Source organism: Amaranthus tricolor, chromosome 17 (genome assembly GCF_026212465.1).
Source record: "Amaranthus tricolor cultivar Red isolate AtriRed21 chromosome 17, ASM2621246v1, whole genome shotgun sequence".
Lineage (NCBI taxonomy): Eukaryota > Viridiplantae > Streptophyta > Magnoliopsida > Caryophyllales > Amaranthaceae > Amaranthus > Amaranthus tricolor.
Window position 1 is genome coordinate 8,751,911 of NC_080063.1, and position 27,602 is coordinate 8,779,512.

The 27,602-nt window shown below is 29.5% G+C and overlaps 2 protein-coding genes across 2 annotated transcripts; both read right to left on the reverse strand.

The window, feature by feature from the left end:
- Window positions 1-1,102: 1,102 nt before the first annotated feature.
- Window positions 1,103-21,229, reverse strand: LOC130804106 (serine carboxypeptidase-like 25). The gene is made up of 8 exons (XM_057668435.1): window positions 20,880-21,229; window positions 8,738-8,941; window positions 5,544-5,719; window positions 5,152-5,454; window positions 4,697-4,827; window positions 3,607-3,702; window positions 3,407-3,512; window positions 1,103-1,455 (listed from the first exon to the last, which is right to left on the reverse strand). Exons 1-8 carry the CDS (start codon window positions 21,217-21,219, stop codon window positions 1,312-1,314), a joined length of 1,500 nt encoding a protein of 499 aa, XP_057524418.1. The 5' UTR covers window positions 21,220-21,229; the 3' UTR covers window positions 1,103-1,311.
- A 3,472-nt stretch (window positions 21,230-24,701) lies between these two features.
- Window positions 24,702-27,380, reverse strand: LOC130803710 (protein FAR1-RELATED SEQUENCE 11-like). Its single transcript, XM_057667911.1, has 5 exons — window positions 27,168-27,380; window positions 26,197-27,093; window positions 25,658-26,098; window positions 25,073-25,529; window positions 24,702-25,018 (listed from the first exon to the last, which is right to left on the reverse strand). Exons 1-5 carry the CDS (start codon window positions 27,378-27,380, stop codon window positions 24,702-24,704), a joined length of 2,325 nt encoding a protein of 774 aa, XP_057523894.1.
- Window positions 27,381-27,602: the final 222 nt, after the last annotated feature.

The window sequence follows — 27,602 nt, forward strand, 5'->3', positions numbered from 1 at the left end:
TTTGAGGTTGTTTTTCTCACTAGAATAATTGTTTTTATTTGGGTTGCTTACAACTTAAAGCTATATTTTGTTTGGAAATTTCATATGGTAACTCTGAATTTTTGATTTTTCTACAAATATTTTTAAAATCCACGTGGTGACCTTGAACTTTCAAGTTTTTCATGTGATAGACAAAATGTTAAGTTTTTGGTTAAATTAAGTATTTATTTCACTTAGATTTCAAAATATGTGGTTAATTTGTTGATCATGACGTTTTTTTTTAAATAAAATGTCATTACATTGTGTAAAAATAACGTAAAAATAACGAATATAACTCATCTTTTGTCTACCACGTGGAAAAAGTTGGAAACTCAAAGTCACTACATAGATTTTAAAAAATGTTTGTCTACCACGTGGATAAATCGAAAGTTCAGGGTTATCACATAAAATTTCTCATCTACCATTAAAATATATTTTCTCTAATTTTTATTAGTTGCTACAGATTTTTTTAATAGTTGTATTACTATTTGTAGCAACTAATAAAAACCAAGAGAAAGTATTTTTAATTTTTGCTGCTCATTTCATTTCTTTTCCTCTTTCCTAGTCTGAATCATTCATAATACCATCACAAATAAATAAAAAACATTATTTAAAAAAAAAGCAACAAAATTTATATGTAAAAAAGCTATGGTGAATTTACCAAAAGAGTATTCTTTCTTTGAGTTAGAATTTGTGATCTTAATTGGATGTTCTCAAGATAGGGAATTATTTATAATGTATTGTTAAATCCAACTCATAAATAAAACCATTGTTGAAGGGGAGGTATTTAAGATACCTCATAAATTATTATGTCATTGTTCCATTGTTTTTTATTGTTATTTTTATCTTGTTGTTTTTCATTGATATAATCTGTTAAACTTTCAATTCACTCTTTGATGCTAATTCAAAAACGAAATAGTATTATCTGAAATTCCTAATGTGTTGATGTTGTATTTTCAATTAAAACACTGCAAAAATTATTTCGCTAAAATTACTCCTTCAATTTTAATTCCGCAAACTACTCACCTCCATTTTTTTGGGAAGGACTAGGCTTGGGCATGAATAGTCGTTACAACAATAAAAAGAAAGAAACTTCTATGGTTACTTCATAAATTCTTTTTCTAACGTCCCTTCCACAAACCTCACAATAATTTTAAGACACTCCTAACTCTCCTAACAAGAATTCCTTGTTGACTACTAAAAAGGATAGTTTCCCAACTTAAGCCATCCAATTTGGACACAAATTATGCTGGTAATTTACTTAAACTACCAGAAGAAATAAAGGATCAGGAGTCATGACTTGGGAAGAGGCTGCCCTCGTAAGAATGCTCTAAATAGCTCCAGTGCTGCTCTTGGTTTGAACAACGGCACTTCATGCCCTGCTCCTCTAACTGTCGCAAAAGTTAATCCTTCATATACTTCCGTCCATCCCCCAACCTGAAAAAACAATTGACAACAAATTAAACTTTCGGTTTTGAATACTTTTTCTTCAATTTTTCGATGATTTTATTAATATATAGCTTTGGTAATTTATTTATAAGAGTCAAACTCAAATATTCAATGACTTTTTTTTCTCTCGAAGGTTTTTTTATGCGGAAAGTCTAAATTTCCGCTAATTTATTTTTTTTCAATAAAATTTCTCGACTTTTAAAAAATTAAATAAAATAATAATGTTTGCGTGTGATATATATCTATTAAGTATTGACTAGTTACTTTTTATGTTTATTACTATAAATTTGATGACTTTTATATCTCAACTTACATTAATTTTAGTTAGTGGAGTGAAATTAAATAAGCAATTAGTACTAATTAATGATTGAGAATAACCATGTGTTTGTAAGGCAAAATTTGTTATCTTAGCTTTCAATTCGTTGGATTGGAACTAAATATCCAAAAGTTCCTAAAAATTATAGATTTTCTCTTATTAAAAACTACTTCTATCAATTTGAAGCTTATAAAGATTATAGTGATGGAGGATTTTAATTTTTTTATTTTTTTTATGATCTTTTTATTCTTGTGACACATGTTTTTCACTACTTATATAAATAGAGAAATTGATTCATACTAAAATGATGTAGACTAAGTTTTATCACTCATATTTCTACTCTCTTCACTCTTTATAGTAATCAATCAGACCCCTATTGTGTTTTAAAGTTACCCTTGTTGTAAGACAAAGTTACCATATATTATATAAGTGATATCCTTTCCTTATAATGTAATTAAATTGCATTTGTTGTGTTTGGTTTAAAATTTTATCATATTAACAACAAATTTTGAAATTAATTTGTGGTTCTACACAAACTATTACTATTTATTATAAACTTTATAATGAAAGTGAAGTCGGTTTTGATTCAATGTTACCCCTCGAGTAAGACAAAAGTTACCCTTTATGATATACAAAATAAATGTGTCCTTGTATGGTGTAATTAACGTAAAACTTGTACTTTTGTATTGTTTGGTTTAGAATTCTACCACATGGACAATATTACCTCTTTTGTATGAAAAAGTTACCCTTTATTACACACTCCAAAATAATAAGAAAAAAAACTTTTTGAAAAAAATAAATTGAAAAGAAAAATGGTCATGTGATTTTAGTTCTTTCATTATTTTAAAATTTTTTTAGAGTAGAATGGAGTATAGAAGTGTGAGAGTATAAGAGTGGAGTGGAGTTGAGTGAAGTTTGAGAATATAAAATTGGGGTGGAATGAAATGTAAGAGTGGAATGGAGTGTAAGAGTTGGTCCACGCTAATATTAGTATGGACTAAGTTCATAATTGACTTATTTTTTTTTAATAATATTAACCTTTAGTAGTTTATTTATAATATTTGCACCTAATAAACTTTCCTAAGATTAGTGCATTATCGATAATTTTATACTCAAGTTTCCTACAAATATTTAGACATTTTAGTAACTGTTTTTAGAAATATTTATAAGTGAATGTGGAGTTAATACTTATTGGACGTATAAGTCTCACATAATACAAGAGTACACTATTCATAAATTCGATGAGATTTCATAATCAATTGGTATAAGGAGAAGTAATCCATCAAGTATATATGTTAGTTAACATCTTTTTAATTCTTCGATGTCAGATCACATGTGGGTTATTTTTTAACACTCTTCCTTACATGTGAACTCATTTTTTAATTTGGCATGAACGTCATTCTTTTCAAATCCACAAGTTATTTTTCTTATAAATGATAATTTATTTTTTTTTTGTTTTCAGTTGATCTGAAACCATCAACTATGATACCATGATAAATTTATTATTGGGCTTGTAGACAATAAGAGTCGCGTAAGAGCAGCCCATCAAATATATACGTTAATCAATTTCTCTCTAATTCTACATATGAATTATTTTAGAACACTTAGATAGTATGTACTAACCTGTTTGTTAACATACCAAGGATACCATGGGACTTTAATTTGTAACTTGAGTTGTGCAAGAGAGAACCTTGTAGCTGTTACTGGCACCACTGAGTCCACATCTCCACTACACATACATAACAGTTATTTCAATAAAACAATTATTTAAAAATTAGTCATGTAGTATGATGGTTTAAATCCAAGAAACTAAACAATTTTACCTGAAAACCCAGATCCGTAAACCAGTTGCCATCAACTGCCGATAAATAGGAAGAATCGAAACATCACTGTCGTTCCAATTCCGATTTAAAACCTCACTGTAATTATGAATGTTATGAAAACAACATTAGTACTTATGTTTAGTTGTAATGTAAATACTAACATCACTTATTATTTTTATCCAAAATTTTCATTTAATCAAGTCGATTAGCATGGAAAAAATGGATTATCATCCAAAGTCCCAAAATCTTTAGGACTAAAATAATATATTTTTATGTATGGTTGATATTAAATAGAATTAAATTTAGATATAATTTATATTTTTGTTATGTAATATTTGTTACTAGGACTTTTTTATAAAAAATTAAAATATCAACAATACAAAATAAAAGGTGTATTAAATTATTTATTAACCTTAAATTTTAAAGGGTTTTTTTATCTTTAGTTTGAGGCATAAAAATTAACAAGATGACCTTGTGAGGATATGTGATCAAGTTATATATTTAAGAATTAAGGAATTAATTTAACCAAAAGCAAGTCCTTTAACATAAGAACCTTTAAAGTAGAAATGTGAATGCGGCTCAAGTCTTAATTGATGGTTGTGAATGCTAATTCCACTTGATAGAAAGAGTGGATGAGAATAGAACCTGTGAAGAGTTTTCTAATTTTATGTCTAGGAAGGCAAGAATCAATTTAACCAAAATCTTAATCTATGATTTATAGGTTATACATTCCTCTTTACTAATCAAATGTCTCATTTTCTCTTTGGATATATTCATATTAAATATAACATTTCATTATTATATACACAATTGTCATTAATTATCAATTTTTTCCCTTCTCACTTTTCCTACGTGGTCGTATATGGTCCCTCGCCCCTTTTGATTGTATTCCAATATATGTGTAAAGGCAAATTTCAATTATTATATCCCCGTCGGTTTAATTTTGGTTCTGTGTATATGTAAATATCTCGACAGTTTGATTATTTAATATGTAAATCATTTGGGTCGAGTTGAGTTATATTCAATTTCAGTTAATCAAATCAATTTTAAACAGCTCTATATTTACTCCATGACTAAATTTTGTTCTCACCTGCAAGCAGTCCACTTGTACGGAATCTTGGTATTGTTAGCATGGAGAGCTTTCTGCACATCAGGTCTGTTGTAGTACTTCTCAGCATACTTTTCAGTACACGGATCATACCCAGATAGCTTCTTGAAAACCTAATATGATTTAATTTCATAATCGATCAATGTAGTGTTTGGAAATAAGTATTTCATTTTCAATTATAGATTTTAATTATGAAGTTATTAATGAAGAATTTGAGAATGACAAGGTTTGGACAATCGTTCTTAAATTCTCAACTTTAACTATTTTAAAAACAATATGAAAATTAATCCAAATCCAAATTTGAAAATTTTTGATTTGCCAAATAATAAATTTAAGCCAATTTCAAATTTCTAAATGAAATCATCGTTTCCAAACATGTCACACACAAATTCCACATAACAAAACATAAATAACAGTAGAAACGACTAGAAATGTACTGGATGAGGAAGGTGAGGCAACTTCATAGTCCTGTAGGTGGAACTAACAACAGCAGAACCAGAACCAGAATCGTCAGAGTTATTGCAAGGTGGAGCATAAATATTATATTGATCGATATTGCCAAATTCTTGATCCATAGCGTATGAATATAGCGTTTCACACTCATCAGAATTCTTCTGTCGGTGAAAATCACATGTTTTAGTTAGTTGATGAAAGGTTTTATCGGAGATCATAGCGTGACTCCACCAATATGTAACGGTTCCTAAGTTGTCGTAGTAATTGTCAGTGACTGCATTTCCTACCTGTTGATCAAACAAATCCGCTGACTCGAGGATTGATTCTTGAATTTGAAATTAGTATTAATACTGAAGGCGAAATCATAGAGTGTTACCATGATTCCTTTGAGATTAATAGGGTGCTTGGAGTTTGCATTGTACGCTATGATTTCTCGAGCCAATTGAGGGACGTAATGTCCTGCGTAGCTCTCTCCTGTTATGTACATTTCTCTGTTTTTGTACCGTGGAAATCGATTCATCCACCGGATTAGGAATTGTAAGGAGTCTTTTGCTGAATTTCCCAACACAATATGTTGTAAGATCTAAATGTGCATACAAATATTCTATTTAAAACATACAACATAATAATAAAATTCATATCTTTAATTTTTTTATAAATAAATTTTAATAAAAATATGCAAAATCGATAATAAATAGAAAAAATTACCGTGAATAATACAACTTTTTGTTAATTTCTCGATAACAATATCACCTTTTAATTAATCATAAGTAACACAAATTTAGGGTTTTTTCCTAGAATGATACCAACTTTAGTTAATTTACTACTTTACCAATTTTTTTGGTCATATAATCTCCTATAATTGATTTTTAACATGTTAGAGATATTCTATGAAAATACACCCTTAAGTTGGTATTATACATAGTTAATTAAAAGTTGGTATTACTGTAGGGAAATAAATAAAATATTGTATTATTCTTGAAAATTTTTCTTATAAAACATTATCTTGTATATATGGGGCAAGTGGGTATGGGGGGTTGAGTGGGTATAGGAAGGACGGTTGGATATGGGGTGGTTAAGACGTCATATCCACCACCTACCTACTATCCATGGCGAGTAGAGATTTTCATACTAATATCCACTCATTATCCATCAAATCGATATAAAGTATCAATAATTGCTGAACACGCTTATCCTTGCAAGCTTGCAGCATGTTGGAATTAGCTGGTCAAAATAGGCAATCAAATTAGCTACAAGCTATCAACTATCGTTTGTGTCACAAACATGCCATTCGAGCAATCAAAATGGTTAGTCGAACAAGTTTTGGAATGAACCATTTTCAATCGGTTCAATTTAGAGTTAGGTCGATTTTGAATTAAGTCAATTTTGAATGGGGTCGTGTTTGGTTCTAATTAAGTGAACCCAACGGGTCTAGGACTTTAAATGGTTTTCCCATTAATTATTATTTTTCAAAATATATATATTTTTTTGGTTTTCATAAAATATATTTTTATGAAGAAAAAGACTAATATAGATATTTTAGTGCTACAATGAAAAAATGTTAAATACACACTTCACGAGTGATCGGGCCAAAATTGATATCCCTACGGATTTGAATCAAATGACCCATCCAACCACTCGAAGATGAAATACACACAAAAATCAATATTTTGATCCTGGGCACTTTTGTAGTAATAATCATCATGAAGTCCTGTAGGTGAAGCCAAAGAAAATTGGAGAAAAGAGTGGATAACCTTATGACTGAAGTAGGGGACCTAGTGGAGTTGACATGACTCTTGGAAACCCTAATCCCTTCGTCCCTCAAACTGATCAGACCAACAAAGTACATCACGAGCCTAATCAAGGAGAATTTGGAGTACCTTTGAAAGAAGAGGAGGAGGGGGAGAGTACCGACACCAGCTTCCCATAAGACTGAACCGGGGAAAAGGATAGAGAAGGTATCTGCTCAGTCAGAAGGGCGACAGGAAGGGATGGTTCCTAGTGGTGTGGGTCTTGAGAATACTATGGAAGAACAGGAACCTAAGTGAGTTTTGGCCTCACCTACGAGACTTCATGATGACTATTATTACATATTTGTCATTAAATAACCAACTGCACCAGAATTGGTTGTTTTATCTGATTTAGAAGAGGAAGAGTATGAATTATGAATACATTGGAAGAGGAGGATCCGAAGGTGGATCTAAAGAAGACCCTGATAAGGACCCTGAAGAATACATGAGCACCAGCCCAGAAGAAGATTAATAATTTAGTGGATTTAGACTATGTTCATTTTCATGCTCCGTTTGTCTTTTGATTAAACAATTTTAAAATTTTGTTTTATTTTATGTATTTGTTTTATTAAAAGGTTGAGAACTCTAGTTGTTTTCTTGTATTTCTTCTTTGGGTAATAACTTGATAAAACACAAAATTTTGAGATGGAAGGTTATATAAACTTCTTGATTATTTGGTTATTAATATTCTACGTTATGGTTTTGAGATTAATTAAGATCTCGTTGAAATGTGATTGTATTTGTGAATTTATGAAATTTTTGTCAATATTGAAGTGTAATGAGGAATGAGACGATAGTTAAATACCATAAAGCAATAATTAGTGAAGATCAAAATAAAAAAATGAAACGTTATTAACCAATCCCAAATTATACTCATTATATATATGTTTTATTGCAGTTGAATACACCCTCTATTTATATTAGTCATAGTATACTAGAGGATGTGTAACATCACAAGCAAGAGAGAAAACAAGGATAGATAAGAATTCAGAAAAGGTGTGTGACGTCCTTTCCAAGACCCTCTATTTATACTAGTCATAGTATATCAAAGGGTTAGGGCTTACTAATTACCATCGATGATCAAGCTTAATGACCATACATCAATACTATGTTAATTGTGGAATTCATGAGCATTATTCCAAACCATTATTACCCTTGTAACTTTAGAATCAAAGTTGAACAAGAATAGAATCCAATGTCTATTTATCAAAGAAGACGAAAAGGCAAAATTGAGCTAAGCATAACCAAAGGCCGAGTCGACTTTGGTTCTCACAAAAACGGGTCGGCTTTTCCTATTGACTTGATTTCTTGTTTTGCCTTTTGTCCTTCCCTTTGAGCCCTTTTGAACCTTGTATTTTTAATATATTTTGTTCCGTTATTATTTGTAGTATTTGATAATATTTCTTAAAATTTAACGTACACTAAATTTTTCCAACAGCGCAAAAAGTATATGAGTTGAACAAATGAAAAACAAAAGGAGTATTACCTAGTACTCTCCGTTTCATTTTAAAGGTTTCGTTTTGATGGAGTGGAAAATTTAGATAGTTTGTCATTTAATTGTATAGAAAAGTATATATATATATATATATATATATATATATATATATATATATATATATATATATATATATATGGAATTTTATTAGATTTATTTAGGTGTATAAAATTTTAAATTTTTAATTACGTATATTTATAGATATTCAAATTCAAATTATAGTAAAAAAATTGTACAAAACGTTAAGTCTAACTAACAATATGAAACAGATAAAGTATTACATACCAGTACGATGATCACCAGTGTTGTAGAGATCGGATTGGCTATTGGAAAAAGAGAAGCCTACGCCGGCAGGGGCTTCTAAGAAGAGAAGGTTAGCTTCTTGATTCCATGAGAACTTATTCAAGTACAGACCTGATCCCTTCTTGTTTATCCTAAATGGTCCTATCTCTTCTGACGCACCATACGCTATCGACGAGCATCCTGGCCCTGTTAATTCATACATGTTTCGTTTCATTATATTTGTTATATTTCACTTTATTGTGCAATTTAATGTGTTTCTTAATCATTTATATTTTGAGATTTACATAACTACAAATTATAGAAAATTAATATTATAAAATACATGATTAAACAATTTAAATAATAACCTTTTTTTAAAATTTTAAAATAATAAACCATAAATTATATATTTTCTTAAACATTAGCCAGTTAAATGATGTGCCATTAGATAGATTTAGAGATGAACAAGACTATTTTAATCCAAATTTTATGATATAAATAAAAAAAATTCCTTATAAAAACAACAATTGAAACATTTTAAACTGACAAATAAAAACTTTTTTAAGAAATAAAAGAAATATTAAATTTGAATATAGTGAATGGACAGAAGTTAAGGTCAAGTATATTAAAAGAATAGCCTAATATGTAACAACTAACAAGTTAGTAAATTGATGCGGTTATCTAAATAGAATGAGCAACAAAAAATGGGTTGACGAATATTGCAATGGCTAAGCATTGAATTTAGGTTGTTGAGGAAGCTAAGCATTGAATATTTGTCCATTCAAAAAAATATGCATTGAATATATGTATGTCTGATTATAACATGCAAGATTAACGCTTTGAGTGAGAAAGGGATAAAGGAGATCAGTGTAGCTGTGCAGGTCAGGGGGGGCCATAGTTATGGGGACACACCCCTCTACTTTCTCCATTTCAAAAAACTTTCTTCGTTTATAGTATTAACTAACAGTTTAAATTTTAATATAGTATTATATGTATTTATTATTTATTAACTATATATTTACAGTATATTTAATGATTTATTTTTAAAAACAAAAAAAAATTAAAAACCTTGACAAGGAAAAGCCCAAAGTAAAATGTAACTTCATTGGAACATGGAGTGGAACTGATAATAGATCAAAATAGTAGGATTTGAGTTTCATTTGGGTCTAAGTAGAGGGTTATGAACAATTTATTTTATAATTGAATTTCGAGTCAATTTTAAATCAAATAAAATTTATGAGGTTTTAGTGTGAGGTAGTGGAAGTTTGTTTCCTAGTCGTATCCTAGTATGTAAATTTAATCAATGCAAGGAAAGATGCTCCTCCTAGCTCACACTACATGTGGCCACAGTACCAATAGCATTGAAGTTTATAGACTTCATAAGGTATATTGTTGCTTTCTCTGTTCAAATTTTGGTCTCATTCTTAATACTAGTCCCTTCGTTTTTTTTATCTTCCACATTACTATAATGGGTAGTTTCAAAAGTTTTTTCACTTTAGGATACTTTCTATTTTTAGAAAGTTTTTATCCCACTTTTACCCCTTAAAATCCCCCTTTTCTTTTAATGTACCTCTTTTTTTTATTTATAATTATTTTCTCTCTCATACTTTCAATACAATAATTATTTCAGACTACTATTTAATTAAAATAATACCCACTACAACCTCATACTTCTAATACAATCATTACTTTATACTACTATTTAGTTAAAATAATACCCACTACAATCCAAAGATTTTATCTTCTTTAATATGTGTGAAAAACCCAAAGTGGAAGATAAAAAAAGAACGGAGGGAGTAAAAAATATCTCGTCATCGTTATTTTGTACTCCTATCGATCCGTTTGGTTAGTTTTATTGAATAATGGTAATAGGAATGAATTATAGTGTATTTTATTTCCATGGTAATGAAACTTTGATCACAAGTAAGTTTTTTTATTTTACAAATTTCCATTACCACCTAATATCACATCTCCCAATGGTAATACATTGGAATTGTTATGGGGTCAAATAAATAAACCCATAATTTATTTAGTCAAACCCTAACCACCCAACTCGGTCCAATAACTTCTTAAAATAACTACCCATTACTCACCATAATCTATCACTCACCCATCATCCCCATGATTCCCACATTTATTCACCATTTAACCTCCATTCTACCATTATAAATACATGTCGCGTACATCATTTGCACCGAACTAAGCTTTTATATTGCTATCGTTACACCACAATAATATTCACCCTCCTACGTACAATCTATACTGAACCAAATATTCCTTCAATTGATCTGAACTCATCCTACAATCCGTTAATCTTGTATTCATTCATTATCATATATTCATTACTTTCTGTCTCCCGATCTGACTTGAGCGTCGGAGGGGTTTTCCGGGAAATCACCCCCCGGACAAGGCTAACGTTGTATTGCAGGATTTGAGGTCTCATCAGCGGAAGGATCATAAACATTTTCAGTATACTGACAGTTATCCCCGACCACACCTTTTATCCAGGTATTTAAATGTCTTTTGTACTTCCTCGTTTCATGACTGAAACAGTTTGGCGCCGTCTGTGGGGATTTCAAACATAAAAGTCATGTCTACCCTGAGAAAAATAGGATCAACTTACGAGTTCATATGTAGTAGAATCAAATGTAGCTGTCGGAACGGATAAACGATTAAAAGCTAACAGAAGGAAGCAAAATTAAATATCTACTGGTCATGAATAATGTATGTAGCCCCAAAGAGTTAACATGTTGGAATTAATTGCTTAAAATAATTCCTTTGATTTTTGCGGGGAAGATTACAATATTTAAGATTACTGTTGGTTTCATGACGAGTCACCACAACCTTCTTCATCAATGGCATTTTCTTCTGAAACTACCTGAATTTTTAGTCGTGGGGAGAGAAACATAAAGTCGTGGCTTTTCCCAAATAACTTACAAAAAAATCGCAACCACCATATTAGTTATAATGCCTTAATAATTGGTGTGATGCGCCGTCAGTATGCTCTCAAGTTCAATGGCCAAAGTTTGTGGGTTAATGTATGTCTTTTATATGATGATTGATGAATCATGATATTTAAGTCTTAAGAATTTTTATAATTTCACAAGCTGCTACTCCTAGTTATTTCTATTGGTCAAAGGATCATAATTTCCATTGGTTTTTCCGCCAAACCTCATATGTTTATCAATACTTATGCGCTTTCTCCGCAGGTATGAAAGCTTATTTAATTTCTTTTAAATAAAGTTAGTTGGTATAATTCTTGTGTTGCGGTTAGGATGAAGGTTAATAATAAGTTATTTTCATTACGGTAAAATTGGTTATTATTTTGGACCAAGCTTATTAATTGGAATCACTTATGAGGTATTGGTCCTCTTATGATTTGGGCGGTCATTTATACTTTATGTTATCTGTAACTCGTATTAATCATATCAAGTACAAATTAATACCTTGATAACTTATTAGTCGCCCTCAAGTTGAAAATTGAGGGTCAAATCATTAAGTATTTATTTTTGACCATTCTTCAAGTGGTTTCGGTATAAAAAAATCATCCTTAATATGAATACATTTCTTCACCATCAATGAACATGAATCATCAAATGTTGAGTTCAGTTTGATGCACCTTCTAAAGGGTTATTAGATCCGTAGAACGTTTCCAAACCAACTTCAATCGACTAAAAATTTCATTCCTAATGTTGAAGTTCGGTTTGATGCACATTCTAAAGGATTAGATGACCCATAGAACGTTTCCAAACTAGCTTAAACTAAGTGATTTCGGACTAAAGGACCATCATCTTATCTTTACTGTGCCGTATGTGGATATTTCCTGAATTTTTCTCGGCACCCATTATTTTTGGGGATTCGAAAATTATTTGTTAATGATGAAGATTTGATTTGAAGATCATTTTGATATGAGGAAAAGAAGGTTCCCACTCGTGTGTGACCGTCTAATTATGTGATATATTATATCCAGCTCTATAATTTCACCATTTTTTGTCAACTCCAGCTATGTGACCGTCTAATTAATAAGCTATATATCATAAGCGATTCGGATGCGATGAGTCATTCTGTACCATCGAATAGCCGGATTCTCTTGTCTAAGGTTATTATACAAGTTTTGTCTTTTGCCGTATCATCAATTTGTCCGAAATATTAAAAACTCGGACCCCCCCAAGGGCCTCCAATAATTTGGCAAAATTGTCTAAGTATTGAAAGTAGCCGAGTTATGCTACATCCGAATCATCGAAGACCCGGTTGAGTAATTGTCATGACGCATTATCATAAAGTCGGACCCAAATTTGGTTTGATGCACCTTCTAAAGGGTTATTAGATCCATAGAACGTTTCCAAACCAACTTCAACTGACCAAAAAATTCAGTCTCATTGTTGAAGTTCGGTTTGATGCACTATCTAAAGGATTAGATGACCCGTAGAACGTTTCCGAACTAGCTTCAGCTACGTGATTTCAATCTGAAAAAATTACTCCAAATATTGCCCAATTCAAGGTATTGGTTGGATTCGGGTACGATCTGACAGTGGTTCAAACTATATTAATCAGATCCCCGGAATACTACCTATATTGATTGTAATGGCTGGATCCGGGTATGATCTGACAGTGGTTCGAACCATCCACCCGTGAGAAAACAATCTCAAGTAACTTGATACATAAAGCAAAATCATCACCATGGCCTTTTTATGAAATGCTACATAAACGATGTAAATCTTTGATTAGTATTGCCAAGTGAAGAATATATTATATTAATCTGATGATGATCATACGGTTACTCTTGCTTTTATTTATCAACATATATCGGGTGTTTTATATTTGTTATATTCATGGGTCAACATGAAAAGTGATGAAGTATGATATTGACACATTGGAAGAATATTATATTATTTCTGCATGGGAATTCAATACTTCACCATTATTATTCTTAATATATTGGGTCTTACTTATATGTGGTTTTCAATGATGAGTGTATAAAGTCATCTGAGCTTTCACCTAGTTTGAAAGTCATATTATTATTGAAGTTCCAACACGTGGGCGTTATTTGTCACATTATGGAATCATCTGAGCTTTCAACTAGTTTGAAGTCATATTATTATTAAAGTCCCAACATGTGGGCATTATTCGTCATATTATGGAATCATCTAAGCTTTCACCTAGTTTGAAAGCCATATTATTATTGAAGTCCCAAAATGATTGATTTTGGGCAATATTTTCAAAGTATTTATCTTAATTATCAAAATTTCACCTAGTTTGAAAGTGAAATCCTTGCGAGTGTCACCTAGCTTGGTAACTCGGACTCTTATTAAGCCCCAAAACGAGTGATTTTGGGCGTTATTTGTCAATGTATTCATAGCGAGTATCACCTAGCTTGATAACTCGATCACTTATTCAGCGGACCTATGTCCGATCAGTATATTCATCAATGTTTTCGAAGGATTCACCTAGTATGATTCCTTATCTAAGTCCCGGGTGATTGACGGTTGGGCAATGCAGACCTACGTCCGATCAAAATATTCTAGCGAGTATCACCTAGCTTGATAACTCGATCACTTATTCAGCGGACCTATGTCCGATCAGTATATTCATCAATGTTTTCGAAGGATTCACCTAGTATGATTCCTTATCTAAGTCCCGGGTGATTGACGGCTGGGCAATGCGGACCTACGTTCGATCCAAATATTCCTTAAATGCAGACTTATGTCTGATCCGAATATTCATCAATGCTTTCGAAGGATTCATCTAGTATGATTCCTTATCTAAGTCACAGGTGTTTGACTGCCAGGCCATATCATCATATCAACCTCAAATGTCGAATCATCATATCAGGCTCAAATGCCGAATCATCATATCAGGCTCTAAAAGTCGAATCATCAAAAGTGGCCCAAAGGCCAAATATTTATAATTCATGGGGCTTCCACCATCATGGGCCCATCGAGGCAAAAATTCGAAGTTTACCTTATTCGGACCTTATTGCATGGTTTCTTCCGAATATTTATTTGATCTGCATCACAGGTATGATTTTTTCCGCATAAAGACTGATACCCTCGCTACATTAAATTCCCTCATCTATCACTCTTCATGTGTGGGGCTAATGTTATGGGGTCAAATAAATAAACCCATAATTTATTTAGTCAAACCCTAACCACCCAACTCGGTCCAATAACTTCTTAAAATAACTACCCATTACTCACCATAATCTATCACTCACCCATCATCCCCATGATTCCCACATTTATTCACCATTTAACCTCCATTCTACCATTATAAATACATGTCGCGTACATCATTTGCACCAAACTAAGCTTTTATATTGCTATCGTTACACCACAATAATATTCACCCTCCTACGTACAATCTATACTGAACCAAATATTCCTTCAATTGATCTGAACTCATCCTACAATCCGTTAATCTTGTATTCATTCATTATCATATATTCATTACTTTCTGTCTCCCGATCTGACTTGAGCGTCGGAGGGGTTTTCCGGGAAATCACCCCCCGGACAAGGCTAACGTTGTATTGCAGGATTTGAGGTCTCATCAGCGGAAGGATCATAAACATTTTCAGTATACTGACAGTTATCCCCGACCACACCTTTTATCCAGGTATTTAAATGTCTTTTGTACTTCCTCGTTTCATGACTGAAACAGGAATGAATTTTATAAAGAAAATGAGATGATTGGAGTTGGAGAAGCATGATCATCAAGGTAGCAAAAAGATTTTTCAATTAAAATTACACTAGTTTTTCATTCCTATTACCACCATTTATTATTAGCTCCGTATGAGTAGTTGCGTACCACTTATCTGATCGACACTTTCATTTGGTTATTTCTTCATTTTCCAAAAAAGGGTTACATAAATAGATTAAAAAAATTTTAATTGTTTAAGATTCCTTTTTATAAAGTGGAAATTGTAAAAAATAAATTAATTTTTGTTTGATCTGCTAAAAATAAACCCAACTATTGCTTATTTTTAAATAAATCCACCTAGTCGTTATAATTGCTAAAAATAAATTCAACTATTATTTATTCCTATTTTTTGATTTACAAAGAAGCTTTGAAGATTGTAATAGCTCGGTTTATTTTTAGCATATATACCTAATAGGTGGATTTATTTAAAATAAATAATAGGTGGATTTATTTTCAACGGATCAAACAAATAATTAACAATTTACCCTTTTATAAATCACACAATTTATTTATCCTAAACAAAATCACATTCTTGTTTCATTTTAAGGTCAAAGTTATCTAGAATTAATGAAACGTAGAATTTTTAAATTATCACCTAAAAGTAAAATTTTTAGAATTTAAATTTTTCATTAAGTTCTATATTTTGCTACAAGTTTGTAATTCTTCATCTAAGTTCAAAGGCGACTTTTTGGCCCTAAATTTTGAGCCATTGCAGAATTATTGTTATGATTTGGGTTAAAGTATATAATATTTTATGGCATATCAACCATTAGCTTAAACTTTTGGTTGAGTTGATTTATTGACATGATATCAAAAACCATTGAATAAAAGGTCGGGGAAATGTTCCTTGACATCTCAATCACCCCTCCTTTAAAGTGGAATATTCAGCGCCAAGTATGAAGGGGGCCTGTTTCGCATCCACACTTTTAACCTAAAAAGTTCTCATGTGAGGATACGTATTAGAGTTTATAAATATCATGGAGCTTCAACCATCAACTTAAGTCAGGATCGGCCCTAAACAAGTGCAAAACGTGTCTACACCCAAGACCCCAAAAAATATTAGTTTTCAACTAGCGCTAAGGTTCGAACTTTTTTATATATATAATTATTTAGGGGCTCATAAATAATCTTTCGCCCTGGGCCACTAATAACCTAGGGTCGGCCCTGACTTAAGCTTCTGGTTCCTTGATAATTTGATGATATCTAGTACCATTGTTGTAATCAAATGTTCAGGGGTTTGAATACTCATTAACCTTTAATTTGGCTTTCTAACAATTGGATTATAGACTTAGTTTATTAATCCAGCAAGCAACAATAATTTTTCCTTCTTTTGGATTTTTTAATTTTATTACTTCATTAAAAATGTTTAAACACTAAGCTTTGTATAGAGCATTAGTCAAGGAGTTTTCCTAATTTCCAACTCTAATCAACAAGTTAAGGTTCTGAGCATGTTTAATATGTTCGACCGCATACGACTCTAAAAGTTTAGAAGCTTTAATATTAAATTAGATATGTTAAGTGTTTATATTTAATTAGAAAATTATCTAAATTTTCAAAATTATACAATATTTTTAAAAAATTGTTAATTTTTAGTCCGCAATTGTAATCAACCTTTGATGACAAGAGTAGTAATTCTTCTCTCTTTGGAAGTTTTTTATTGTCACTCAGGAGTCAGGCTCAGGAATAATCTGAGACGGCTCGCCGAAGTTCATAAAAAGCTCAGTAGTATTATTTCTCTCTTAAATTCTAAGCATAACTCCTTTCAATTTATAAAAGTGAGAACATTTATTTGCAAGATCTCACTTGACTATGTTTTAATTTATAGATTGAAAATAAAATATAAATTAAAAGTAATAAGTAAATAGTATCAAAAATAAATGTTCCCTTTTCTATGAATTGGAAGGAGTATTAAATTACTTCCTCTCTATACAAAATTTTAATTTTAGCAGTTTAATTTCAACTTAATAATTGCAGTAATTTTCTATGTAGGCCGAGAAACACTTTCAATAGAACCAGACGGCCTGTCTAAATTATTTATTTGTATTTTAAAAAATGTTCTCTCCGTTTTTTTTTCTTCTCATTTACTTTTAGCACATTTTTAAATGTAAATTTTGAGTCTTAGAATTTTAAATACGCATTATAAAAAATTATAAAAATATATAATAAAAAAGTATATATAAAAACGAATCTAACGAGATCTGAATGGATATATTTTATCGTCAATATATATCTTAAAAATCTTAATCACATTTCTCTTTTCAAAATAGAATATTGTAAACGGAAAGAACATTAGAAAACCAATTTTATATAATTATGAATTTAGATTTTATTGTTTGAAAACCAATTTTATATTTTGTCTGTTAGCGGGAAACGAATTTAAAGGGCATGACAGTTTCCACTATCCACCCAAATTGGAGTGGTAAGTTGTTCCTTCTTTAATATCTATCACATGAGGAATACCCTAATTTATGGATTCACTATATTATTATTCGTTTGGTTCTTATTTGATAATTTCCAAAGAAGGATTTTATTTAAAAAATTTGTATACAATTTATTGATTTTTTATGTATAAATTAATATTAAAATATATTTGTATGAGACTTTGTTAGATTCATATCAATGTATATATTTTTTATTATATACTTTTTATAACTTTTTAAGAAATGTATTTACCCCAAGCTCATATTTTGAAAACCATACAATAAACCAATTGAAACATCAAACAATAGGAATGTTAATTACTTAATTAGTTGTAATTAGATGTGTTTATTTGGGTTATTAAGACGATTTTGAATAGATGTTTCGAGTCGGCTTAAAGTTAAATTCGATGTTTATAATGTTTTTACATAATGCTAAATAACAAAATTTTGTGTCAGACACGTCTTATTGGGCTAACCCAATCATATATATTTTTTTACCAATTGTATAAATTAAAATGTCAATTGTATGAGTTAAAAGATCAATTTAAAGACTTAAAAAATCAATTTTTAGGATTTGAAATTGACATTTTAAGTCATAGAATTTGACAATTTCAAAACCTAAAAGTTTAATTTCTACACGGTAAAAGACTTAAAAACCAATTGCAAAACTTTAAAAAGTCTCTTTTCAATTTTAAAGTAAGATGACTCAAACATTTAATTTGATATATTAAAAACTTTCACATTGACCTTTTAAAATTTGAAATTGAATTTTTAAATCTTGGAATTGTTCTTTCAAGTCTTGTAATTATTACGTCAAAATTTTTCAAAAAAATTATAAGGCCTATGCTAGTTGCATGGTTTAGGCCGTCTCATAGGAAAGTATCTAATTAAAGTCGTCTCACAATGAGACGGTCTCAATAAAAAATTAGTGTTAAGTTTTTAGCGATCTTTTAATCTTTTTCTCAGAAGCAATAAAGAAACGGCCCTACAATCACATTGATGTTAATCTACTCATTTCAATCTGATTAACAACTATCCGGGTTGAAGTACACATTGTCTTCAAGCAAAATGAATTGTGCAATTTGTAATTTATTCTACAAATATACTTTTTTTCTTTATTTTTCATTTTTAAGTAATTAAATATAAGAATAAAGGATGCTGAGGAAAAATATGTTTGTAAATCACATTTAAAAATTATAAGACCATTGTTAAAAAAAAATTAAAGAGACAATTTATATTACAGAATGTTTATTCTATTATATTAAGTTTGCTATAATAAATAATATTTTCGAATTTCAATTACTCATATGAAATGTCAAATTCAATATAGAGGCACTAAGCGACTAAAACAAGTTCAATTTATTTGCATTGTTTGCTTTTTTTACGCAATTCAATGCACTAAATGTGATTAAAAATTATATATCTTTGCAATAAAACAAATCAAATAAGATCTCATTTGACTATGTTTTAGTAAATTAATTACAAATTAAGAAAGATGAATAAATAGTATCATTTTGTAAATATTACAACTAATATGCAGAGGAAGTAGTAGTTAAGTCCTCTCAAGTCTGAACTGAACAGTAAAAGACGTTGCAGTACGTAAGGTAAATATTTTGCAGTTTATTGTTCCTAAAAATTTTGCCATCATCATGATGCATACACAACACATTACACATACATGAACCAAATAAATAGGAGTAATGTTAACCGCATCCAGATAAATCAAATAAAACTAAAACCAAAACACTCTCAGACCGGCCCCTACATACAATGACCACTCATCAAACGGAATACTACTTGTTCATTCAGACTGCTCACTTGAAACGTTATATATAAAACATCATTTTCAACTAATAATCCTTCTAATTCACGTCAATAAAATTTAATTGTTTGATTTTAGTTTTGACATAATATCTAATACTTTCTCTGTTCAGCTTATCTGTTCTATTTCTTTTTATGGTGAAGTCACCTTAATTGTCTTATTTCTATTTTTGATATGGGTTTTTGACTTTTATATCCTTAATAATTTTATCTTATTTTCTATTATACCCTCCATTACCCATACTAATTTTCTTCTCTTATATTAAAAACTCATAATAACACTCTCTTCCCTACCCTTAGGGTCCTACTTTTGACTCTCTTTAAAATCCGTAAAAAGTCAATTGAGACTCTTAAGGTGAATAGGAGTGAGTATATTAATTCAATCCTAAATAAATTTAACTATGTATAATTAAAAATTATAAAATTTGATATTAATAAAATTTATATTGAAACAAATCAAATAAAATTCCATTTGACTATATTTTGACGTATAAATTAAAAATAAAATACAAATTAAAATTAATCAATAATTAAAATTAAAAAACTAAATGCGAAAATTCATGGGAATTGGAGTGAGAATATTATTAATTCAAAATAATTCATATAATTGAATTATTTTTTTATAATATAATAATTCAAACATTGTTTATTACCATAACAGATACTTTCTCTGTTTCTTTGTTTTATTTGAGTTTTTACGCAATCTAATGCGTTATTTTAATTATTTGTATATTTATCTAGAGTAAACTTGAATAGCCCTATAACCTATTATAACAACTAATTCACCAAAAAATAAACTAAAATTTAGTGTAAAATTAGAGAAAAATTTTGAAATTTTACATAAGAAATTCTGAATGATACAAAAATTTAGAATTCTTTTTCAACATTTTTTTAAAAAAAATTCCGGAATTTTATTTTAATTTTTTTTTAAAAATAAAACTTGTTATATCAAGTTATCAAATTACTGAGTTCATTCTATGACAATACCCTTTAAAATTGTGATTATTCATGGTTAATTAATAGATAAAATTATTGTAGGAAAATCATAGGTAATTTTTTCTTATTTTTATATGAAGTGGTAAGGTAATGACACATGAGTTCAATTCTTATCTATGTCCTGTTTTCTCAACTGACCTTGTAAAAAAAAATTTAAAAAAAAAAATAAATACAAGAAAAGGAGAGAAAAGAATGAGGATGGAAAAAGGTACCTCCATTAAGCCAAAGAACCAAAGGCTTAGAAAAAGGTTGAGAAACAGCAGCTTCAGTAAGCCAGTAAAAGAGAGATCTAACAGGATGTTTATTAACCATAATATACCCAGAATATTGCTCAAATTTTACTTTTGGCTGTCCTGGTACTGATTTTATGCGATCTTCTTCTTCTTCTTCTACTGATCCCAGTCCATGGCTTGGGCATTTACTGAAAATCAGCATTATAATTAACATAAATAAAACAGTAATTCTATCTGTTTTCACCATATTGGAGCTGCTATCAAACCAACAGTTTGGTAATTTTGTTTTAATGACAGAATATTGTATTTGTGCGTGCATGTGTGTCCCAATAAATAGGGCTTTCCTCTTTGCAACCTTTTTTTAAAATTGATACTTTCTCTATTCATTAATTTTATTTATTTTTTTTCCTATTCGTTTATTTTTTTTAATTTGTATTTAATTCTTAATTTATAAGTTAAAAATAAAATTATTTGCCCATGTGAGATATCCTATCGTAGGAAAATAAAATATATAAGTTCATTTTCTTATTTTAGTCATAATCTTTTGTATGGATGGAAGTGTTACCTCTCATTATTTTTAATACAAATGAAATATTCAAAACCCAAATTAGAATTTTTAATTAAAAATAATTAGAAATATTAAGAATTTAGAATGTTATCTCGACAAGTGTAAAAAACTAAATATGACTAATGAGTTGTATAGCAGATAGTATTATTAATCCAACTTTTTACTCATCCTCGGTCAATAGTTTCATCTTTGGATTATTTTTTAATAATTCAACATTTACCCTTAGTTTGCTATCAACATATGTTTTATTTTATAATAATTTAACATTTACACTTACTTTACTATTAAGATACTCTATTAGTATACTGACAGTAAACTAAAGATAAATATTAATTTTTTAAAAAATAATTTTAAATTGAGATTATTCATAGCAAATAAGTGAAAAATTGACTTATTAATTTTTTTTTAATGGGAGTTACTAAATATCGCCACCCTTTTCATTTTATCGCCACCCCCTCTAAATGAAATTACGAATTTGCCCCTGATTTTTAAAAAATTACAAAATTGCCACTCCCTACAAATTTCTTATTTATAATAATAATAATAATAATAATAATAATAATAATAATAATAATATTAATATTAATAATAATAATAATAATAATAATAATAATAATAATAATAATAATAATAATATCAATAACAACAATAATAATAATAATTAACTTTTTTATATTATTCAAAAAGAATATAAATAAAATTAATAATAATAACAGTAATAATAATAATAATAATAATAATAATAATAATAATAATAATAATAATAATAATAACAATAATAAAATTAAAATTAATAATTATTATTCAAAAAGAAAAAAAAGAAAATAAAAATAAAAATAAAAAATTGAATCGCCCAGAATCGGGCGATTGGACCCCGGTTCAATCGCCAAAAAAGTGGTGATTGAACCGGGGTCCAATCGGCCAATTTTGGGCGATTCATATATCAATATATATATATATATATATATATATATATATATATATATATATATATATATATATATATATATATATATATATATATATATATATATATATATATATATATATATATATATATATTTAAAAAAAATGAATCGCCCAAAATTGGGCGATTGAACCGGGGTCCAATCGCCCGATTCTGGGCGATTCAAATTTTTTTTTTCTGTTTGAATAATAATTATTAAATTTAATATCATTATTATTATTATCATTATTAATATTGTTAATATTATTAATTTTATTTATATTCTTTTTGAAGAATATAAAAAAGTTAATTATTATTATTATTGTTGTTATTGATATTTTATTATTATTATTATTATTATTAATATTATTATTATTATTATTATTATAAATAAAAAATTTATAGAGAGTGGCAAAATTGTAATTTTTAAAAATTAAAGGCAATTCGTAATTTCATTTAGAAGAGGGTGGCGATAAAATAAAAAGGGTGGCGATCTTTAAGGATTGGGTTTTTAATTTTAGCAATGGACTATAAAAGCTTTACGCCTTTACTCAGCTACGTATTTCGATGACTGTCTTAATTCCCCAACCGTGTTGTATTTAAGATGCTGCCTTTTTTTCTTTTCAAATTATATTTACTGTCGGTACATTTTTATAATTGTTAGAATTGACTTTTTTACTCTCTAATGTAATCACACGCTTTCATGAGTGAATAATTAGAAATGATAATTTTTAAATCCAAAAGAAATTAATGATTTAAAATTGACCCAAAACTGATGATTTAACGTTAAAACTTTGACTTATAACTCAAATGGCATGTTCACTACAATATAATTTAGTTTTAATAGGATATATTTTGTGTTATTTAATTAAATGTTACTATTTTAAATTTTTAATGGTATATATAGTTGATTTAGTGATATTTGTTAGATCCTTTTGCAGTATTATAAAAAATCATATTAAAGATTTTCGTGATATAGGATCTAGTGACATTTATATTAATGTTATTATAGACTATAATAACAATTATATGTCATTAAAAATCAAATTCATTATCACTAAATCATTTTAAAGTGGAGTTTAAAATAAAAACCAATAATTATTATACCAAAAATATTAATCAGTGACTTTTTTTAATATCACTAAATATTATTTCGAAAAAAATTAATTTTATTATAGTGGTCACATGCCAAATGATTATCTTCAAAAAAAACATGCCAAATTCTGTTCAACCCCATGTAAGAAATGATTATCGTTTCAAAATGCACATAATTTTCTGAATATCACGGGATCAACGACTCACAATTGATAATTGAATTGATCCTTGAGCAACTCCAGTTGAATTGGGCTATCGTTAGGCATGTTAGATGCTCATATATATATATAGCCATTTGCAACCTTAACTGAGAGATTTATTAAGAAATAATAATGCATATACAAATTATAATATGAGAATTTGTATTTTTCTTTGTTAATGGCTAAAACACTAAGAAATAACTTGAAGATGATCTTTGTAACGACAACCGTTACCCGAATACTTGATACTTGTTGTAGGCGTATAATCACTTTTCTTTTGTGATATTTTCCCCACAAAGGTACTTGGGTTTTGACTTGAAAATTCACAATGAGATACAAACAACACAACACACCTTAGTACTTAGAGTATGAAGCTTAACAACAAAGTGTTTAATGAATTACAAACTTTGGAAGTTCTAACAAAATGTTTATAACTCTTTTGAAAGAACACAAGTAAGAGAGAAAACAAGAATGAGAATTCAGAAAAATTGGTATATATAGCATCCTTCCCAAGCCTCTATTTATACTAGTTCAAGAATAGTTAAGGATCATGATACAATCAATCACCCATTGATAACCAACCTTAATGATCTCCAATCAATACCATTAACCAAGGTATTCGTGAGCATTATTCTTTCTCATTATGTCTTTGTAACATCAGTTTTGATATGGAATAAGAGAAGGAATCCAATACAATTAAGGACTTTGTTATACATAGCCCTAAGGGCTATGTATAAAAATTAGCAAATTCCTATAATAAATTCCTATAACAACAATTTCAATGGAATCTTTGGCTACTTTATTAATAATAATTAGATCAACAAATTACTCATTAAATTAGCCTTGTAAATTGCTCATTAATAATAAATTGCTCTTATATTGAAAAAAAAAAAAAAAATCAATACCAAACAAACATTAGCTACATATAATATATGACTAGCAAGCTATTACCAAATACCTCAGAGTAAAATAAGTGGAGATAACAATATTACCTAATACTTCAAAGTAAATATAGGATTTATTTCTAACGCATCATGTGTTTTTTTAAGTCTCTTTTGTGAAGATGAAACACTATCTTTTTTTCCATTCAAGCTTGAAATATTTTCCTTATAAGGACAAGTAGGCTTAGTATGACCTGCCTGTTTGCATATAGAACAACATTTAGTTTTCTTCCCCAATTCTTTTCCACCCTTCTCACGTCGCTTCTTTGGACGTCCTTTACTCTTGGATTTAGGAGGTAAATGCACTGTATTTTCACCGGTTAATGCATGATCCATGTTGTCAACTTCATTTTCCATCATAATGTTATCTGCTCCATTAGCAACACAAATAGTAGCACAAGTATGTCCCTCTTCAACCTCACGTGTAGTTTGAACATCACTAGTAGAATGCAAAACATCTTCTCCAACAATTAAACTCGACAACGTCTTATGATGCCAACGTAGGGGTAAATACAATGATGGGATCTTAAAGCAATCTGTATGTGAGAAAACTCGAAGTATATGACGACAAAGTATACCCCAAAACTCAAAATTTTTACAACTACATGATGCCGATACTCCATCCCAAAAGACCCTATGATTTCTCGGAGTCACCCCTTCAAAATATGTCACAGTAAACATTTTACCTTCAGCAGGTATTATTGAATACTGACCTGCTCTGAAAAATTCTTCTTGAAACTTTGTAAAAGCATATGGTGTAAAAACTTTAAAAGCTTGTTCTTCCAATGGAGACTTTGATTTAACAGAAATTGGTCTGAGAGTGGCAGTCATGTTATTATGTACTCGTCTTTGATCGATTTCTTGAATAGCGATGTCAACCTAATAATATTTAAACAAGTTTATTAAAAAGCATTTCATGGAGTCATCTAGATAATATAAGAATTTAAAGAAGAAAGCAGAAGAGTAATACCGAGAATAACTAAAATGAAGTTATATTGAAGACATACCTGTTTCACAAAATCTTTCAGACTAAAATTAGAAGAAACAAACTTCTTGATGAAAGCATTTATCATCTCTGATCTTCCTGTAGTTATCATCCCACCAAAAAAATGATCACGAAGATACGCGGGTGCCCAAAATCCTTTAACATTTTGCAAACCTTGAATGTGTTTATTCTCTTCTAGATTATACTTATGGATCATTGTATTCCACTTATGTTCAAACTCTTCGGGTATAGTTGTCTTATATGCCTCATAAAATGCCACACACCAATCTGGATAGGCTGTGCGGAGAAGTGCTGAAAACCAGCAACTGAATTTTGAAGTTATATGCCAAATACAGTAGCTATGTTTCGTACTTGGCAATTCTGTTGCAATTGCTTCTGACATCCAAGGATCTTGATCAGTTATGATGGTCTTTGGAGTATTTTTCATTATAGTGACAAAAGTCTGCATTATTCAAGTGATAATGGTTTAGGACAGAATTAAATAATTGATGAATAATAATGTAGAAATAAAGAAAGAAAATGTTTATAAATTAATCTTACCTTCATCAACCACCTAAACGTAGATGTTTTTTCATTACGAAGGAGAGCACAACCAAATAAAATAGTCTTTCCATGGTTATCAACGCCAACAAAAATTCCACAAGGCATGTCATATGAATTCACTTTGTAAGTCGTATCGAAGACAACTACATCACCATATCTTTGGTACAATGCAAAACTTTGAGATTGACACCAAAATAGATGTTCAAGTCTCCTTTCATTATCCATGGTGTATGCATATTGAAACAAATTATTTTCCTGCTTTGCCAATTTCATATACTCTAATAGGCTCTTAACATCATCATGACCAACCACTTTCTTAACTTTAGCAAACAAATTACGAACATCTCTTTCAATGAATGACAACTCCCCATGTTTGATTTCCTTTTCAAGCTCCATGACTCGAATTATTTGTCTAACTGAAAGTCCAGCTTCTTTATACAATAAAATTTGCTTCTCATCCTGTTGACTAATAGAACGATTAGCCGGCAAAAATCTCATTTCTTCAGAAGACAATAATTCATGATTATGCTCTTTAACAAACTTTGTGACATGCCATTCTTCCGGGAATATATCGAAACGCTTTTTCAACGTTATACGCATATGTGCCTTGCATTCACATTTTGAAGATTGTTTATGCCTTTGAGATTTGGATAAGTCAACAACTTTCAAAGGCTTTTTCCCCCCACGATGGCAGTAAAAGTCTCGTCTAATCGTCTTTCCATGTTTATTAGTGTCCGATCGATCTTTGCGAGCCACATATCCATGGCGTTTTGCATAGTTGTTATAGTATGCATAAGCCTCTTCTTGACTCTCAAAAGTTTGACCAATAAAAGGTTCACAGTCATTCTCCACAACAAGAGTATCATTTAAGTCAAAATCTAGCATCGGCATTGTCTGTATACAGGAATTGAATGGGTCAATAAAGTGTATGTAGACAATTATTTATTTTTTTTTTAAAAAAAACATACCTTAGCTTTGATAGTAATTTCAGGAAGTCTTGTTCTATTGATACCCCTTCCACAAGTTGTAGATAAAAATATACTTTGACAATGTAGAAGATGAATATGATAAATTTTAGGAATTGTATTATGTTGTTTCAGAGATAGTTTATAAAGGGATGTAGAGGATGAAGCAGCAGAGGAAAAATTAGGCGCCAAAGAAGTACAGAAGAGTAGCGCCATTGCAATTTGTTTTACTTGTTATCAGTATAATCTCCCATTTAATGTGGGAAGTTTGTTATTAATTGTATTTTTGTCTTTCTATCTCCCAAGAAGAAATAAAACAATACATTTATGATTTATATGGGAAATAACAAAGAATCTTATAAGCTATTAATGGTTATATGTAGCCCTTAGGGCTACATATAACATTTTCCTACAATTAACTCAAAGGAAACGTAAAGA

What these genes read in the sequence shown, in the direction of transcription:
- LOC130803710 (XM_057667911.1), bottom strand. Translation starts at nt 27,380, where the DNA reads ATGGCGCTACTCTTCTGTACTTCTTTGGCGCCTAATTTTTCCTCTGCT. An exon ending in TGAAAGATTTTGTGAAACAG is followed by an intron (nt 25,530 to 25,657) that starts GTATGTCTTCAA and finishes AAATATTATTAG; the next exon opens with GTTGACATCGCTATTCAAGA. An exon ending in TAGTGATGTTCAAACTACAC is followed by an intron (nt 25,019 to 25,072) that starts GTGAGGTTGAAG and finishes CTAATGGAGCAG; the next exon opens with ATAACATTATGATGGAAAAT.
- LOC130804106 (XM_057668435.1), bottom strand. Translation starts at nt 21,219, where the DNA reads ATGCACGCACAAATACAATATTCTGTCATTAAAACAAAATTACCAAAC. An exon ending in GGTTCTTTGGCTTAATGGAG is followed by an intron (nt 8,942 to 20,879) that starts GTACCTTTTTCC and finishes ATGAATTAACAG; the next exon opens with GGCCAGGATGCTCGTCGATA. An exon ending in CACTGGTGATCATCGTACTG is followed by an intron (nt 5,720 to 8,737) that starts GTATGTAATACT and finishes TGGGAAATTCAG; the next exon opens with CAAAAGACTCCTTACAATTC.